Genomic DNA, 19,127 nt, shown 5'->3' with positions numbered 1-19,127 from the left:
GGGCCAGGACGAGGAGGGGGGGTTGGGGGCTTGGGAAGACAGGGGGTCCGGTCTGGGGGCTGGGCGAGGTCTAGGTTGATTGGTTGCAGTGTCTCCCCTTCCTCCTCCTCTTCCTTCCCCAGCTCCACCTCTTCCTCCCCCAGCTCCACCTCTTCCTCCCCCAGCTGCTCCTACTCCTCTTCCTCCCCCAGCTCCCCCTCTTCCTCCTACTCCTCCCGCCACCCCCCCTCCACCCATTCTGAGGTATTTGAGGTTGAGCACCTCCCTCAGTGTCTCGTCACACCCTCCGATGCAGCCCACAAACTCCAGCGGCATCATGGGAGGGAGGCTGCCTCGTCGGAACTTCAACTTTAACCTGCAGAGGAAGAGACAGGAGGAGTCATGTAGAGTAGTCTTTATTACACCCAGGGGGCAGTCCATTGGGGATTGATAGGTTATTAAATATCAGAGGAGACAGTAGTCTGTTCCAGTCCATTGATAGGTTATTAAATATCAGAGGAGGCAGTAGTCTGTCCCAGTCCATTGGGGATTGATAGGTTATTAAATATCAGAGGAGACAGTAGTCTGTCCCAGTCCATTGATAGCTTATTAAATATCAGAGGAGGCAGTAGTCTGTCCCAGTCCATTGGAGGACAAAGAATGCTGAATTGCATCCAAAGAACATCCCCCCTCAGCTAAAATATTACCACCCATCCCCCCTCAAATATGACCACCCCTCCCCCCTCCCCTCAAATATGACCACCCATCCCCCCTCAAATATGACCACCCCTCCCCCCTCACCTCAAATATGACCACCCACCCCCCCCTCACCTCAAATATGACCACCCATCCTCCCTCAAATATTACCACCCATCCCCCCTCAAATATGACCACCCATCCCCCCTCAAATATGACCACCCCTCCCCCTTCAAATATGACCCCCCCTCCCCCCTCAAATATGACCACCCCTCCCCCCTCAAATATGACCACCCCTCCCTCTTCAAATATGACTACCCATCCTCCCTCAAATATGACCACCCATCCCCCCCTCACCTCAAATATTACCACCCATCCCCCTCAAATATGACCACCCCTCCCCCTTCAAATATGACCACCCCTCCCCCCTCAAATATTACCACCCCTCCCCCCTCAAATATGACCACCCCTCCCCCTTCAAATATGACCACCCCTCCCCCCTCAAATATGACCACCCATCCCCCCTCAAATATGACCACCCCTCCCCCTTCAAATATGACCACCCATCCTCCCTCAAATATGACCACCCATCCCCCCCTCACCTCAAATATTACCACCCATCCCCCCTCAAATATGACCACCCCTGCCCCTTCAAATATGACCACCCATCCCCCCCTCACATATTACCACCCATCCCCCTCAGCTCAAATATTACCACCCATCCCCCCCTCAAATATTACCACCCATCCCACCTCAAATATGACCACCCATCCCCCCCTCAAATATTACCACCCATCCCCCCTCAAATATTACCACCCATCCCCCCCTCAAATATTACCACCCATCCCCCCCTCAAATATTACCACCCATCCCACCTCAGCTCAAATATGACCACCCATCCCCCCTCAAATATGACCACCCCTCCCCCCTCAAATATGACCACCCCTCCCCCCTCAAATATGACCACCCCTCCCCCCTCAAATATGACCACCCCTCCCCCCTCAAATATGACCACCCCTCCCCCTCAAATATGACCACCCATCCCCCCCTCAAATATGACCACCCATCCCCCCCTCAAATATGACCACCCATCCCCCCTCAAATATGACCACCCATCCCCCCCTCAAATATGACCACCCCTCCCCCCTCAGCTCAAGCGACCTGATGTTAGACAGGTCATTTGCTGCATCTGGCATTAGCACTGGAGAATGGCAGTGGGACAGTTTTTACATGACGGAAACAAACGCCTGCGTAGCGCCAGCAGACGGCCCTGAATGTTAGAATGAGTTAAATGAACCATCTGTAACAGAAGACCCTGAACGTTAGAATGGGTTAAATGAACCATCTGTAACAGAAGACCCTGAACGTTAGAATGGGTTAAATGAACCATCTGTAACAGAAGACCCTGAACGTTAGAATGGGTTAAATGAACCATCTATAACAGACGGCCCTGAACGTTAGAATGGATTAAATGAACCATCTGTAACAGAAGGCCCTGAACGTTAGAATGGATTAAATGAACCATCTGTAACAGAAGACCCTGAATGTTAGGATGGGTTAAATGATCCATCTGTAACAGAAGACCCTGAATGTTAGAATGGGTTAAATGAACCATCTGTAACAGACAGCCCTGAATGTTAGAATGGATTAAATGAACCATCTGTAACAGACGGCCCTGAACGTTAGAATGGGTTAAATGAACCATCTGTAACAGACAGCCCTGAACGTTAGAATGGGTTAAATGAACCATCTGTAACAGAAGACCCTGAACGTTAGAATGGGTTAAATGAACCATCTGTAACAGACGGCCCTGAACGTTAGAATGGGTTTAATGAACCATCTGTAACAGACGGCCCTGAATGTTAGAATGGGTTAAATGAACCATCTGTAACAGACAGCCCTGAACGTTAGAATGGGTTAAATGAACCATCTGTAACAGAAGACCCTGAACGTTAGAATGGGTTAAATGAACCATCTGTAACAAACGGCCCTGAACGTTAGAATGGGTTTAATGAACCATCTGTAACAGACGGTCATCAGGGCCTCGTCCACTCTGAAACTGGAGAGATTCCTCAGATTGGCTTCAAAACTCAGTTTGCTATCAAGGACAGTACCAAGATATCTGTACTGATGTCTCCATCAGGACTCTTTGATGTGGCTGGTTTATATCACTGTCTCCACTACCATCAGGGCGGGCAGGCAGACAAGCAGGCAGACAGACAGACCGGTATAACAGACAGACAGACAGACAGACAGACAGACAGACAGACAGAGACAGACAGATACCTACATGTGAACGGGGCGGGGCTGACAGGTGGGACAGACAGACTCGTCTCTGTTGACCTCTAACACCGTGTCCGGAAACCACACGGAACACTTGCATTCTGGGTAACCAACGCAGGACAGGTACTTCCTGTTAGAGAGAGAGGATTGGAAGATATTGGATAGCAGAGAAGCAGACTATGATTGTATACCCTCCAAGACTTTGGGTAAAATGTTGTGAAAGTGGTCAAAATGTCAGTTTGGAAAAGTTCAGAGAAAAAGTTGTTGAGGCAGAACAACAGAACGAACCTTCCTTCCCCAAAACAGAACAAACCTTCCTTCACAACAACAAAACAAACTGTCCTTCACAACAGAACCAACCTTCCTTCACAACAAAACTAACCTTCCTTCCTTCCTTCATAACAACAAAACAAACCTTCCTTCATAACAGAACCAACCTTCCTTCACAACAAAACCAACCTTCCTTCACAACAACAAAACAGTCCTTCCTTCACAACAACAAAACAAACCTTCCTTCACAACAACAGAACCAACCTTCCTTCACAACAGAACCTTCCTTCACAACAGAACCAACCTTCCTTCACAACAGAACCAACCTTCCTTCCTTCACAAAAACAAAACAAACCTTCCTTCCCTCCTTCACAACAACCAAACAAACCTTCCTTCACAACAACAAAACACACCTTCCCTCCTTCACAACAACAAAATGAACCGTCCTTCCTTCCTTCACACCAACAAAACAAACCTTCTCTCCTTCACAACAACAAAACAAACCTTCCTTCCTTCACAACAACAAAACAAACCTTCCTTCACAACAACAAAACACACCTTCCTTCCTTCACAACAACAAAACACACCTTCCTTCCTTCACAACAACAAAACAAACCTTCCCTCCTTCACAACAACAAAACGAACCTTCCTTCCTTCACAACAACAAAACAGTCCTTCCTTCACAACAACAAAACAAACCTTCCTTCACAACAACAGAACCAACCTTCCTTCACAACAGAACCTTCCTTCACAACAGAACCAACCTTCCTTCACAACAGAACCAACCTTCCTTCCTTCCTTCACAAAAACAAAACAAACCTTCCTTCCCTCCTTCACAACAACCAAACAAACCTTCCTTCACAACAACAAAACACACCTTCCCTCCTTCACAACAACAAAATGAACCGTCCTTCCTTCCTTCACACCAACAAAACAAACCTTCTCTCCTTCACAACAACAAAACAAACCTTCCTTCCTTCACAACAACAAAACAAACCTTCCTTCACAACAACAAAACACACCTTCCTTCCTTCACAACAACAAAACAAACCTTCCCTCCTTCACAACAACAAAACGAACCTTCCTTCCTTCACAACAACAAAACAGTCCTTCCTTCACAACAACAAAACAAACCTTCTTCACAACAGAACCAACCTTCCTTCAGAACAGAACCAACCTTCCTTCACAACAACAGAACCAACCTTCCTTCACAACAGAACCAAACTTCCTTCACAACAAAACAAATCTTCACAAACAGAACCAACCTTCCTTCCCAACAGAACCAACCGTCCTTCACAACAACAAAACCAACCTTCCTTCACAACAGAACCTACCCTCCTTCACAACAACAGAACCTATCTTCCTTCACAACAACAGAACCAACCTTCCTTCCCAACAGAACCAACCTTCCTTCCCAACAGAACCAACCTTCTGTCTCAACAGAACCAACCTTCCGTCACAACAGAACCAACCTTCCGTCACAACAGAACCAAACTTCCTTCACAACAGAACCAACCTTCCTTCACAACAACAGAACCAACCTTCCTTCACAACAGAACCAACCTTCCTTCACAACAGAACCAACCTTCCTTCATAAAGTTTGTCTCCCCCCAGTCTCATCCCTCCCCCCAGTCTCCACCCTCCCCCAGTCTCCAGTCTCCCTCCAGTCTCCACCCTCCCCCAGTCTCCACCCTCCCCCCAGTCTCCACCCTTCCCCCAGTCTCCACCCTCCCCCCAGTGTCCTCGTCCCCCCGTCTCATCCCTTCCCCCAGTGTCCTCGTCTAATCTGTCTCTCCCGTCTCACCCATTCCCCTCCTTCCTCCTCCGCAGTACCATGTCCCGCCCACACTGAGGACATTTCCTGACTGGGAGGGGCATTTCCATATCCTGCTGCTCTGATTCGCTGAACTCCTGGGCCGCGCCCAGATAGATAGACAGAGCCTCGTCCAACCTGAGAGACGACAAGAAATGACACATTACAACTGCCGTGTGTCTGTGTGTATACACTGTGTGTGTGTGTATATACACGGTATGTGTGTGTGTGTGCTTCACCTCTTGGCTTTCTTAACAGACTCTACGAAGACCGACTTGTATTTGTGAATGTGGTGTCTCAAGACGCTCTGTTTGTCCTTCCTCCCCTCCGATACCAGCTTCAGGTCCGCCTCCAGCTCCGCCCGCAGGTGTGGCTTAGACATCTCATACCCCATGGAGTTATAACCTACAGACACACATTCACTTCGGAGGTCATTTAGCAGAGTCTCTGATCCAGAGCCACTACAGTAGGGAGTCATTTAACAGACTCTCTGATCCAGAGCCACTACAGTAGGGAGTCATTTAACAGACTCTCTGATCAAGAATCACTACAGTAGTGAGTCATTTAGCAGACTCTCTGATCCAGAGCCACTACAGTAGGGAGTCATTTAACAGACTCTCTGATCCAGAGCCACTACAGTAGGGAGTCATTGAGCAGACTCTCTGATCCAGAGCCACTACAGTAGGCAGTCATTTAGCAGACTCTCTGATCCAGTAGTTCCTTCCCCCCATACCTACCCTCCACCAGTCCCCAGTACCTACCCTCCACCAGTCCCATTCCCCCGTACCTACCCTCCACCAGTCCCCAGTACCTACCCTCTACCAGTCCCTTCCCCCCGTACCTACCCTCCACCAGTCCCCTGTACCTACCCTTCACCAGTCCCTTCCCCCCCGTACCTACCCTCCACCAGTCCCTTCCCCCCGTACCTACCCTCCACCAGTCCCTTCCCCCCATACCTACCCTCCACCAGTCCCTTCCCCCCGTACCTACCCTCCACCAGTCCCTTCCCCCCAGTACCTACCCTCCACCAGTCCCCTGTACCTACCCTCCACCAGTCCCTTCCCCCCGTACCTACTCTCCACCAGTCCCTTCCCCCCAGTACCTACCCTCCACCAGTCCCCTGTACCTACACTCCACCAGTCCCTTCCCCCCGTACCTACTCTCCACCAGTCCCTTCCCCCCGTACCTACCCTCCACCAGTCCCTTCGCCCCGTACCTACCCTCCACCAGTCCCTTCCCCCTATACCTACCCTTCACCAGTCCCTTCCCCCCGTACCTACCCTCCACCAGTCCCTTCCCCCCGTACCTACCCTCCACCAGTCCCCTGTACCTACCCTCCACCAGTCCCCTGTACCTACCCTCCACCAGTCCCTTCCCCCCCAGTACCTACTCTCCACCAGTCCCTTCCCCCCAGTACCTACCCTCCACCAGTCCCCTGTACCTACCCTCCACCAGTCCCTTCCCCCGTACCTACTCTCCACCAGTCCCTTCCCCCCGTACCTACCCTCCACCAGTCCCTTCCCCCCAGTACCTACCCTCCACCAGTCCCCTGTACCTACCCTCCACCAGTCCCCTGTACCTACCCTCCACCAGTCCCTTCCCCCCGTACCTACTCTCCACCAGTCCCTTCCCCTCCGTACCTACTCTCCACCAGTCCCTTCCCCCCGTACCTACCCTCCACCAGTCCCTTCGCCCCGTACCTATCCTCCACCAGTCCCTTCCCCCCATACCTACCCTCCACCAGTCCCTTCCCCCCGTACCTACCCTCCACCAGTCCCCTGTACCTACCCTCCACCAGTCCCTTCCCCCCGTACCTACCCTCCACCAGTCCCCTGTACCTACCCTCCACCAGTCCCTTCCCCCCGTACCTACCCTCCACCAGTCCCTTCCCCCCGTACCTACCCTCCACCAGTCCCTTCCCCCCCGTACCTACCCTCCACCAGTCCCTTCCCCCCAGTACCTACCCTCCACCAGTCCCTTCCCCCCGTACCTACTCTCCACCAGTCCCTTCCCCCCAGTACCTACCCTCCACCAGTCCCCTGTACCTACCCTCCACCAGTCCCTTCCCCCCGTACCTACTCTCCACCAGTCCCTTCCCCCCGTACCTACCCTCCACCAGTCCCTTCGCCCCGTACCTACCCTCCACCAGTCCCTTCCCCCTATACCTACCCTTCACCAGTCCCTTCCCCCCCATACCTACCCTCCACCAGTCCCTTCCCCCCGTACCTACCCTCCACCAGTCCCCTGTACCTACCCTCCACCAGTCCCCTGTACCTACCCTCCACCAGTCCCTTCCCCCCGTACCTACTCTCCACCAGTCCCTTCCCCCCAGTACCTACCCTCCACCAGTCCCCTGTACCTACCCTCCACCAGTCCCTTCCCCCCGTACCTACTCTCCACCAGTCCCTTCCCCCCGTACCTACCCTCCACCAGTCCCTTCGCCCCGTACCTACCCTCCACCAGTCCCTTCCCCCTATACCTACCCTTCACCAGTCCCTTCCCCCCCGTACCTACCCTCCACCAGTCCCTTCCCCCCGTACCTACCCTCCACCAGTCCCCTGTACCTACCCTCCACCAGTCCCTTCCCCCTGTACCTACCCTCCACCAGTCCCCCGTACCTACCCTCCACCAGTCCCTTCCCCCCGTACCTACCCTCCACCAGTCCCTTCCCCCCCGTACCTACCCTCCACCAGTCCCTTCCCCCCCGTACCTACCCTCCACCAGTCCCTTCCCCCCAGTACCTACCCTCCACCAGTCCCTTCCCCCCAGTACCTACCCTCCACCAGTCCCTTCCCCCCGTACCTACTCTCCACCAGTCCCTTCCCCCCGTACCTACCCTCCACCAGTCCCTTCCCCCCAGTACCTACCCTCCACCAGTCCCCTGTACCTACCCTCCACCAGTCCCTTCCCCCTGTACCTACTCTCCACCAGTCCCTTCCCCTCCGTACCTACTCTCCACCAGTCCCTTCCCCCCGTACCTACCCTCCACCAGTCCCTTCCCCCCTGTACCTACCCTCCACCAGGCCCCTGTACCTACCCTCCACCAGTCCCTTCCCCCCGTACCTACTCTCCACCAGTCCCTTCCCCTCCGTACCTACTCTCCACCAGTCCCTTCCCCCCGTACCTACCCTCCACCAGTCCCTTCCCCCCTGTACCTACCCTCCACCAGTCCCTTCCCCCCGTACCTACCCTCCACCAGTCCCTTCCCCCCATACCTACCCTCCCCCAGTCCCTTCCCCCCGTACCTACCCTCCACCAGTCCCCTGTACCTACCCTCCACCAGTCCCTTCCCCCCGTACCTACCCTCCACCAGTCCCCCGTACCTACCCTCCACCAGTCCCTTCCCCCCGTACCTACACTCCACCAGTCCCTTCCCCTCCGTACCTACTCTCCACCAGTCCCTTCCCCCCGTACCTACCCTCCACCAGTCCCTTCCCCCCTGTACCTACCCTCCACCAGGCCCCTGTACCTACCCTCCACCAGTCCCTTCCCCCCGTACCTACTCTCCACCAGTCCCTTCCCCTCCGTACCTACTCTCCACCAGTCCCTTCCCCCCGTACCTACCCTCCACCAGTCCCTTCCCCCCTGTACCTACCCTCCACCAGTCCCTTCCCCCCGTACCTACCCTCCCCCAGTCCCTTCCCCCCGTACCTACCCTCCACCAGTCCCCTGTACCTACCCTCCACCAGTCCCTTCCCCCCGTACCTACCCTCCACCAGTCCCCCGTACCTACCCTCCACCAGTCCCTTCCCCCCGTACCTACCCTCCACCAGTCCCTTCCCCCCCGTACCTACCCTCCACCAGTCCCTTCCCCCCAGTACCTACCCTCCACCAGTCCCTTCCCCCCAGTACCTACCCTCCACCAGTCCCCTGTACCTACCCTCCACCAGTCCCTTCCCCCCGTACCTACCCTCCACCAGTCCCTTCCCCCCAGTACCTACCCTCCACCAGTCCCCTGTACCTACCCTCCACCAGTCCCTTCCCCCCGTACCTACTCTCCACCAGTCCCTTCCCCTCCGTACCTACTCTCCACCAGTCCCTTCCCCCCGTACCTACCCTCCACCAGTCCCTTCGCCCCGTACCTATCCTCCACCAGTCCCTTCCCCCATACCTACCCTCCACCAGTCCCTTCCCCCCGTACCTACCCTCCACCAGTCCCCTGTACCTACCCTCCACCAGTCCCTTCCCCCCGTACCTACCCTCCACCAGTCCCCCGTACCTACCCTCCACCAGTCCCTTCCCCCCCGTACCTACCCTCCACCAGTCCCTTCCCCCCTGTACCTACCCTCCACCAGTCCCTTCCCCCCAGTACCTACCCTCCACCAGTCCCTTCCCCCCAGTACCTACCCTCCACCAGTCCCCTGTACCTACCCTCCACCAGTCCCTTCCCCCCGTACCTACTCTCCACCAGTCCCTTCCCCCCAGTACCTACCCTCCACCAGTCCCCTGTACCTACCCTCCACCAGTCCCTTCCCCCCGTACCTACTCTCCACCAGTCCCTTCCCCTCCGTACCTACTCTCCACCAGTCCCTTCCCCCCGTACCTACCCTCCACCAGTCCCTTCGCCCCGTACCTATCCTCCACCAGTCCCTTCCCCCCATACCTACCCTCCACCAGTCCCTTCCCACCGTACCTACCCTCCACCAGTCCCTTCCCCCCGTACCTACCCTCCACCAGTCCCTTCCCCCCGTACCTACCCTCCACCAGTCCCTTCCCCCCATACCTACCTCCATCAGTCCCATCCCCCCGTACCTACCCTCCACCAGTCCCTTCCCCCCCGTACCTACCCTCCACCAGTCCCTTCCCCCCGTACCTACCCTCCACCAGTCCCTTCCCCCCATACCTACCCTCCAAACCCACCCCCCTTCCCCCGTAGGTACCCTCCACACCCAACCCCTTCCCCCGTACCTACCCCCAACCAGTCCCCGGACATACCCTCCACCAGTCCCCGGTACCTACCCTCTACCCCCCTTCCCCCCAGTACCTACCCTCCACCAGTCCCATCCCAAGCTCTCCTGGTAGAAACCTCTGATCAGCTGTTAGTCCCACGTACATACGGCTCTTTATGGTCTCAATGTGATCTGCGTGGGTGGCATCCGTACCTGTTAAAACACACTGCAGTTAACCACTAACAAAACACACTGCAGTTAACCACTAACACACTGCAGTTAACCACTAACAAACACACTGCAGTTAACCACTAACACACTGCAGTTAACCACTAACACACTGCAGTTAACCACTAACACACTGCAGTTAACCACTAACAAACACACTGCAGTTAACCACTAACACACTGCAGTTAACCACTAACACACTGCAGTTAACCACTAACACACTGCAGTTAACCACAAACACACTGCAGTTAACCACTAACACACTGCAGTTAACCACTAACACACTGCAGTTAACCACTAACACACTGCAGTTAACCACTAACAAACACACTGCAGTTAACCACTAACAAACACACTGCAGTTAACCACTAACACACTGCAGTTAACCACTAACACCCTGCAGTTAACCATTAACACACTGCAGTTAACCACTAACACACTGCAGTTAACCACAAACACACTGCAGTTAACCACTAACACCCTGCAGTTAACCATTAACACACTGCAGTTAACCACTAACACACTGCAGTTAACCACAAACACACTGCAGTTAACCACTAACACACTGCAGTTAACCACAAACACACTGCAGTTAACCACTAACACACTGCAGTTAACCACTAACAAACACACTGCAGTTAACCACTAACACACTGCAGTTAACCACTAACACACTGCAGTTAACCACTAACACACTGCAGTTAACCACTAACACACTGCAGTTAACCATTAACACACTGCAGTTAACCACTAACACACTGCAGTTAACCACAAACACACTGCAGTTAACCACTAACACACTGCAGTTAACCATTAACACACTGCAGTTAACCACAAACACACTGCAGTTAACCACAAACACACTGCAGTTAACCACTAACACACTGCAGTTAACCACTAACACACTGCAGTTAACCACTAACACACTGCAGTTAACCATTAACACACTGCAGTTAACCACTAACACACTGCAGTTAACCACAAACACACTGCAGTTAACCACTAACACACTGCAGTTAACCACTAACACACTGCAGTTAACCATTAACACACTGCAGTTAACCACAAACACACTGCAGTTAACCATTAACAGTTAACCTGATTCAGCTGTGTGTGTGTGTGTGTGTGTGTGTGTGTAGTGTGTGTGTGTGTAGTGTGTGTGTGTAGTGTGTGTGTGTGTAGTGTGTGTGTGTGTAGTGTGTAGTGTGTGTGTAGTGTGTAGTGTGTGTGTAGTGTGTGTGTGTGTGTGTAGTGTGTGTGTAGTGTGTGTGTAGTGTGTGTGTAGTGTGTGTGTGTGTGTAGTGTGTGTGTGTAGTGTGTGTGTGTGTAGTGTGTGTGTGTGTGTAGTGTACCGATGCCGTGTTTCTCCATCAGTGATATGAGGTCTGCCTCCGTGAGGAGTTGAGGAGGAGAGGTCTGGCCATCCAGCATCTCTATCGCTGACGGCTGGAACTGGCTACCCTGCTCATACACTGGGATCACCTGCAACACACACACACACACACACACACACACACACACACACACACACACACACACACACACACACACACACACACACACACACAGATTAACAAACAAACATTATGTGGAGTCCCCCAGTGGCTCATAACTGGACCCTCATATATTCAACATGATAAAGACCCCCCCAGGGTTTCATAACGGGTCCCTCATATATTCAACATGATAAAGACCCCCCCAGGGGTTCATAACGGGACCCTCATATATTCAACATGATAAAGACCCCCCCCAAGGGGTTCATAACTGGACCCTCATATATTCAACATGATAAAGACCCCCCCCAAGGGGTTCATAACTGGACCCTCATATATTCAACATGATAAAGACCCCCCCCCAGTGGCTCATAACGGGACCCTCATATATTCAACATGATAAAGACCCCCCCCAGGGGTTCATAACGGGACCCTCATATATTCAACATGATAAAGACCCCCCCCAGGGGTTCATAACGGGACCCTCATATATTCAACATGATAAAGACCCCCCCCAAGGGGTTCATAACTGGACCCTCATATATTCAACATGATAAAGCCCCCCCCCCAGTGGCTCATAACGGGACCCTCATATATTCAACATGATAAAGACCCCCCCCCAGGGGTTCATAACGGGACCCTCATATATTCAACATGATAAAGACCCCCCCCCAGGGGTTCATAACGGGACCCTCATATATTCAACATGATAAAGACCCCCCCCCCAGTGGCTCATAACGGGACCCTCATATATTCAACATGATAAAGACCCCCCCCCAGGGGTTCATAACGGGACCCTCATATATTCAACATGATAAAGACCCCCCCCCAGGGGTTCATAACGGGACCCTCATATATTCAACATGATAAAGACCCCCCCCCCAGGGGTTCATAACGGGACCCTCATATATTCAACATGATAAAGAACCCCCCCAGGGGTTCATAACGGGACCCTCGTGGTAAATGACCCCCCCCACCTTAGTGCTCCAGCGGTCGTAGGGGTATGACCCCCCCCCCCCCCAGGGGTTCATAACGGGACCCTCATATGACCCCCCCCCCCCCCCCCCCCGGGGGTTCATAACGGGATCCTCGTGGTAAATGACCCCCCCCACCTTAGTGCTCCAGCGGTCGTAGGGTTATGACCCCCCCCAGGGGTTCCTAACGGGACCCTCGTGGTAAATGACCCCCCCACCTTAGTGCTCCAGCGGTCGTAGGGTTATGACCCCTCCCCTCGGGGGTTCATAACGGGACCCTCGTGGTAAATGACCCCCCCACCTTAGTGCTCCAGCGGTCGTAGGGGTATGACCCCCCCCCCCCTTGTGGTAAATGACCCCCCCACCTTAGTGCTCCAGCGGTCGTAGGGGTATGACCCCCCCCCCCTCGTGGTAAATGACCCCCCCACCTTAGTGCTCCAGCGGTCGTAGGGGTACACGTCCAGGTAGTTCCTCCTGATGATCATGAGGCCGTTTGCGGAGAACCTCTCGTGAGCCATTTCCACCTCGACCACCGTTTCCTGCCCCACAGCATCAAGGGATACGCACGCCAGGAAGTGACGCACAATGAACTCATACACACGCTGCTCGTTGCCCTGGAGACAGAAAACACATTTCAGATCTAGCCACTAACCACCGTTGTACAGATCAGGATAGTCAACTCAGGAACCCGGTTGGTGTACTTGGTGTAGATACAGTTGAAGTCAGAAGTTTACATACACTTAGGTTGGAGTCACTAGTGTCCCGATGTCTCCATGTCCCTAGATACAGTTGAAGTCAGAACTTTACATACACTTAGGTTGGAGTCACTAAAACTAGTTTTTCAACCACTCACATTTCTTGTTAACAAACTATAGTTTTGGCAAGTCGGTTAGGACATCTACTTTGTGGATGACACAAGTCATTTTTCCAACAAATGTTTACAGACAGATTATTTCACTGATAATTCACTGTATCACAATTCCAGTGGGTCAGAAGTTTACATACAGTAAGTTGACTTCATGAGCTACCCCAGTTCTGTACTCCATATTTCTCTGTGTACAATAAACATTTTGGTTCATTCATCCCTGCTTCCTCTTCAGAGTCCGTTCTTGGGTTCCCCCGTTTCGCTCCGCGTAACAATAAACACCATGGGACCACGCAGCCGTCATACCGCTCAGGAAGGAGACGCGTTCTGTCTCCTAGATATGAACATACTTTGGTGCGAAAAGTGCAAATCTATCTCAGAACAACAGTTAAGGACCTTGTGAAGATGCTGGACGAAACAGGTACAAAAGTATCTATATCCACAGCAAAACGAGTTCTATATCAACATAACCTGAAAGGCCGCTCAGCAAGGAAGAAGCCACTGCTCCAAAACCGCCATAAAAAAGCCAGACTACGGTTTGCAACTGCACATGGAGACAAAGATCGGTACTTTTTGGAGAAATTAAGTGGATTTATTGAAGCAACATCTCAAGACATCAGTCAGGAAGTTAAAGCTCGGTCGCAAATTTGTCTTCCAAATGGACAATGACCCCAAGCATACTTCCGAAGTTGTGGCAAAATGGCTTAAGGACAACAAAGTCAAGGTATTGGAGTGGCCATCACAAAGCCCTGAACTCAATCCTACAGAACATTTGTGGGCAGAACTGAAAAAGCGTCTGCGAGCAAGGAGGCCTACAAACCTGACTCAGTTACACCAGCTCTGTCAGGAGGAATGGGCCAAAATTCACCCAACTTATTGTGGGAAGCCTGTGGAAGGCTACCCGAAACATTTGTTAAACAATTTAAAGGCAATGCTACCAAATACTAATTGAGTGTATGTATATATATATAATTGTAGTGTGTTGGTGTACTTGGTGTATATATATATATATACACCTGTAGTGTGTTGGTGTACTTGGTGTATATATATATATATATACCTGTAGTGTGTTGGTGTACTTGGTGTATATATATATATATATACCTGTAGTGTGTTGGTGTACTTGGTGTATATATATATATATATATATACAGTGCCTTGCGAAAGTATTCGGCCCCCTTGAACTTTGCGACCTTTTGCCACATTTCAGGCTTCAAACATAAAGATATAAAACTGTATTTTTTGGTGAAGAATCAACAACAAGTGGGACACAATCATAAAGTGGAACGACATTTATTGGATATTTCAAACTTTTTTAACAAATCAAAAACTGAAAAATTGGGTGTGCAAAATTATTCAGCCCCCTTAAGTTAATACTTTGTAGCGCCACCTGTCGCTGCGATTACAGCTGTAAGTCGCTTGGGGTATGTCTCTATCAGTTTTGCACATCGAGAGACTGACATTTTTTCCCATTCCTCCTTGCAAAACAGCTCGAGCTCAGTGAGGTTGGATGGAGAGCATTTGTGAACAGCAGTTTTCAGTTCTTTCCACAGATTCTCGATTGGATTCAGGTCTGGACTTTGACTTGGCCATTCTAACACCTGGATATGTTTATTTTTGAACCATTCCATTGTAGAATTTGCTTTATGTTTTGGATCATTGTCTTGTTGGAAGACAAATCTCCGTCCCAGTCTCAGGTCTTTTGCAGACTCCATCAGGTTTTCTTCCAGAATGGTCCTGTATTTGGCTCCATCCATCTTCCCATCAATTTTAACCATCTTCCCTGTCCCTGCTGAAGAAAAGCAGGCCCAAACCATGATGCTGCCACCACCATGTTTGACAGTGGGGATGGTGTGTTCAGGGTGATGAGCTGTGTTGCTTTTACGCCAAACATAACGTTTTGCATTGTTGCCAAAAAGTAAAATTTTGGTTTCATCTGACCAGAGCACCTTCTTCCACATGTTTGGTGTGTCTCCCAGGTGGCTTGTGGCAAACTTTCAACGACACTTTTTATGGATATCTTTAAGAAATGGCTTTCTTCTTGCCACTCTTCCATAAAGGCCAGATTTGTGCAATATACGACTGATTGTTGTCCTATGGACAGAGTCTCCCACCTCAGCTGTAGATCTCTGCAGTTCATCCAGAGTGATCATGGGCCTCTTGGCTGCATCTCTGATCAGTCTTCTCCTTGTATGAGCTGAAAGTTTAGAGGGACGGCCAGGTCTTGGTAGATTTGCAGTGGTCTGATACTCCTTCCATTTCAATATTATTGCTTGCACAGTGCTCCTTGGGATGTTTAAAGCTTGGGAAATCTTTTTGTATCCAAATCCGGCTTTAAACTTCTTCACAACAGTATCTCGGACCTGCCTGGTGTGTTCCTTGTTCTTCATGATGCTCTCTGCGCTTTTAACGGACCTCTGAGACTATCACAGTGCAGGTGCATTTATACGGAGACTTGATTACACACAGGTGGATTGTATTGTATCATCATTAGTCATTTAGGTCAACATTGGATCATTCAGAGATCCTCACTGAACTTCTGGAGAGAGTTTGCTGCACTGAAAGTAAAGGGGCTGAATCATTTTGCACGCCCAATTTTTCAGTTTTTGATTTGATAAAAAAGTTTGAAATATCCAATAAATGTCGTTCCACTTCATGATTGTGTCCCACTTGTTGTTGATTCTTCACAAAAAAATACAGTTTTATATCTTTATGTTTGAAGCCTGAAATGTGGCAAACGGTCGCAAAGTTCAAGGGGGCCGAATACTTTCGCAAGGCACTGTATATATATATATATACCTGTAGTGTGTTGGTGTACTTGGTGTATATATATATATATATACCTGTAGTGTGTTGGTGTACTTGGTGTATATATATATATATATACCTGTAGTGTGTTGGTGTACTTGGTGTATATATATATATATACCTGTAGTGTGTTGGTGTACTTGATGGGGTGTATAGGGGGGTGAGCCTGATCTGTCTTGGTGCCCTGCCGTGGGTTGGGTCCCCCTGGCTGCTCCATCACCCCCCTAGCGAAGGCCCCCCAGGAGGGGCTGTGTGTCTGATGCTCCACCAAGGGGCCCAGGGCCAGGTCCTTAGGAAACAGGTTGGTCTCTGTACGCGGATAACTGATTAACCTAAACACACAGAGATGAAAATATTACCACACACCTCTACAACTGATGAGGGGGGCCTTCACAAGCATCCTGGGACACCCAGGTTTCACTCTCCCAGTTCCCAAAAGCCTGGGGACCTTGCTAACAGAAAGATGATTAAAATCCTGGGGAACTTGTTAACAAAGATGATTAAAAGCCTGGGGAACTTGTTAACAGAAAGATGATTAAAAGCCTGGGGAACTTGTTAACAAAGATGATTAAAAGCCTGGGGAACTTGTTAACAGAAAGATGATTAAAAGCCTGGGGAACTTGTTAACAAAGATGATTAAAAGCCTGGGGAACTTGTTAACAGAAAGATGATTAAAAGCCTGGGGAACTTGTTAACAGAAAGATGATTAAAAGCCTGGGGAACTTGTTAACAAAGATGATTAAAAGCCTGGGGAACTTGTTAACAGAAAGATGATTAAAAGCCTGGGGAACTTGTTAACAAAGATGATTAAAAGCCTGGGGAACTTGTTAACAGAAAGATGATTAAAAGCCTGGGGAACTTGTTAACAGAAAGATGATTAAAAGCCTGGGGAACTTGTTAACAGAAAGATGATTAAAAGCCTGGGGAACTGACCAAGTGGCAGTAGCTTACCAGAGTACCAGCGCTGAATGCCAGCTCTCCCATTCAAATGCACTATCCTCCACTAACGTCCTCCAGACCTGCGACACTAACGTCCTCCACTAACGTCCTCCAGACCTGCGACACTAACGTCCTCCACTAACGTCCTCCAGACCTGCGACACTAACGTCCTCCACTAACGTCCTCCACTAACGTCCTCCAGACCTGCGACACTAACGTCCTCCAGACCTGCGACACTAACGTCTTCCAGACCTGCGACACTAACGTCCTCCACTAACGTCCTCCAGACCTGCGACACTAACATCCTCCAGACCTGCGACACTAACGTCCTCCAGACCTGCGACACTAACGTCCTCCAGACCTGCGACACTAACGTCCTCCAGACCTGCGACACTAACGTCCTCCAGACCTGCGACACTAACGTCCTCTACTAACGTCCTCCAGACCTGCGACACTAACGTCCTCCAGACCTGCGACACTAACGTCCTCCAGACCTGCGACACTAACGTCCTCCAGACCTGCGACACTAACGTCCTCCACTAACGTCCTCCAGACCTGCGACACTAACGTCCTCCAGACCTGCGACACTAACGTCCTCTACTAACGTCCTCCAGACCTGCGACACTAACGTCCTCCAGACCTGCGACACTAACGTCCTCCACTAACGTCCTCCATTAACGTCCTCCACTAACGTCCCCCAGACCTGCGACACTAACGTCCTCCAGACCTGCGACACTAATGTCCTCCAGACTTGTGTAGTGAATAGGGCTTAAGGTCTAGAGTTTAGGGAGTATGGTCTAGGGAGTAGGATCTAGGGAGTAGGGTCTAGGGAGTAGGGTCTAGGGAGTAGGGTCTAGGGTCTAGGTAGTAGGGTCTTGGACGTAGGATCTTGGAAGTAGGGTCTAGGGAGTAGGATCTAGCGAGTAGGATTTAGCGAGTAGGGTCTAGGGAGTAGGGTCTAGGGAGTAGGGTCTAGGGAGTAGGGTCTAGGGAGTAGGGTTTAGGGTCTAGGGAAAACCCTCACCCCTGTGTGTAGTGAGTAGGGTCTAGGTTTTAGGGAGTAGGGTTTTGGGTCTAAGGTTTAGGGAGTAGGGCATAGGGTTTAGGGTCTAAGGTTTAGGGAGTAGGGTCTAAGATTTAGGGAGTAGGGACTAGGGTTTAGGGTCAAGGGTTTAGGGAGTAGGGACTAGGGTTTAGGGTCTAAGGTTTAGGGAGTAGGGACTAGGGTTTAGGGACTAGGGACTAGGGTTTAGGGTCAAAGGTTTAGGGAGTAGGGACTAGGGATTAGGGTCTAAGGTTTAGGGAGTAGGGACTAGGGTTTAGGGAGTAGGGACTAGGGTTTAGGGTCAACGGTTTATGGAGTAGGGCATAGGGTTTAGGGCATAGGGTTTAGGGTCTAAGGTTTAGGGAGTAGGGACTAGGGTTTAGGGTCTAAGGTTTAGGGAGTAGGGTCTAAGATTTAGGGAGTAGGGACTAGGGTTTAGGGACTAGGGTTTAGGGTCTAAGGTTTAGGGAGAAGGGACTAGGGTTTAGGGTCTAAGGTTTATGGTTTAGTGAGAAGGGTTTAGGGTCTAAGATTTAGGGAGTAGGGACTAGGGTTTAGTGTCTAAGGTTTAGGGAGTAGGGTTTAGGGTCTCAGGTTTAGGGAGTAGGGACCAGGGTTTAGGGTCTCAGGTTTAGGGAGTAGGGTCTAAGGTTTAGGGTCTAAGGTTTAGGGAGTAGGGACTAGGGTTTAGGGTCTAAGGTTTAGGGAGAAGGGACTAGGGTTTAGGGTCTAAGATTTAGGGAGAAGGGACTAGGGTTTAGGGTCTAAGGTTTAGTGAGTAGGGTTTAGGGTCTAAGATTTAGGGAGTAGGGACTAGGGTTTAGTGTCTAAGGTTTAGGGAGTAG

The 19,127-nt window shown here is 51.0% G+C and overlaps 1 protein-coding gene across 1 annotated transcript in view; it reads right to left on the bottom strand.

Annotated features, from left to right (window-relative positions):
- Positions 1-19,127, bottom strand: part of top3a (DNA topoisomerase III alpha) — a 40,036-nt gene that overhangs the window by 2,421 nt on the left and 18,488 nt on the right. The window contains 8 exon segments of the mRNA XM_031814446.1: positions 1-355; positions 2,966-3,088; positions 5,033-5,179; positions 5,281-5,446; positions 10,030-10,143; positions 11,511-11,640; positions 13,054-13,239; positions 16,420-16,630. Coding sequence (XP_031670306.1) covers positions 1-355; positions 2,966-3,088; positions 5,033-5,179; positions 5,281-5,446; positions 10,030-10,143; positions 11,511-11,640; positions 13,054-13,239; positions 16,420-16,630 — 1,432 coding nt within the window.

This window comes from Oncorhynchus kisutch, unplaced genomic scaffold, assembly GCF_002021735.2.
Source record: "Oncorhynchus kisutch isolate 150728-3 unplaced genomic scaffold, Okis_V2 Okis06b-Okis10b_hom, whole genome shotgun sequence".
Taxonomy (NCBI): domain Eukaryota; kingdom Metazoa; phylum Chordata; class Actinopteri; order Salmoniformes; family Salmonidae; genus Oncorhynchus; species Oncorhynchus kisutch.
This window is presented reverse-complemented; position numbering and strand designations above follow the sequence as displayed.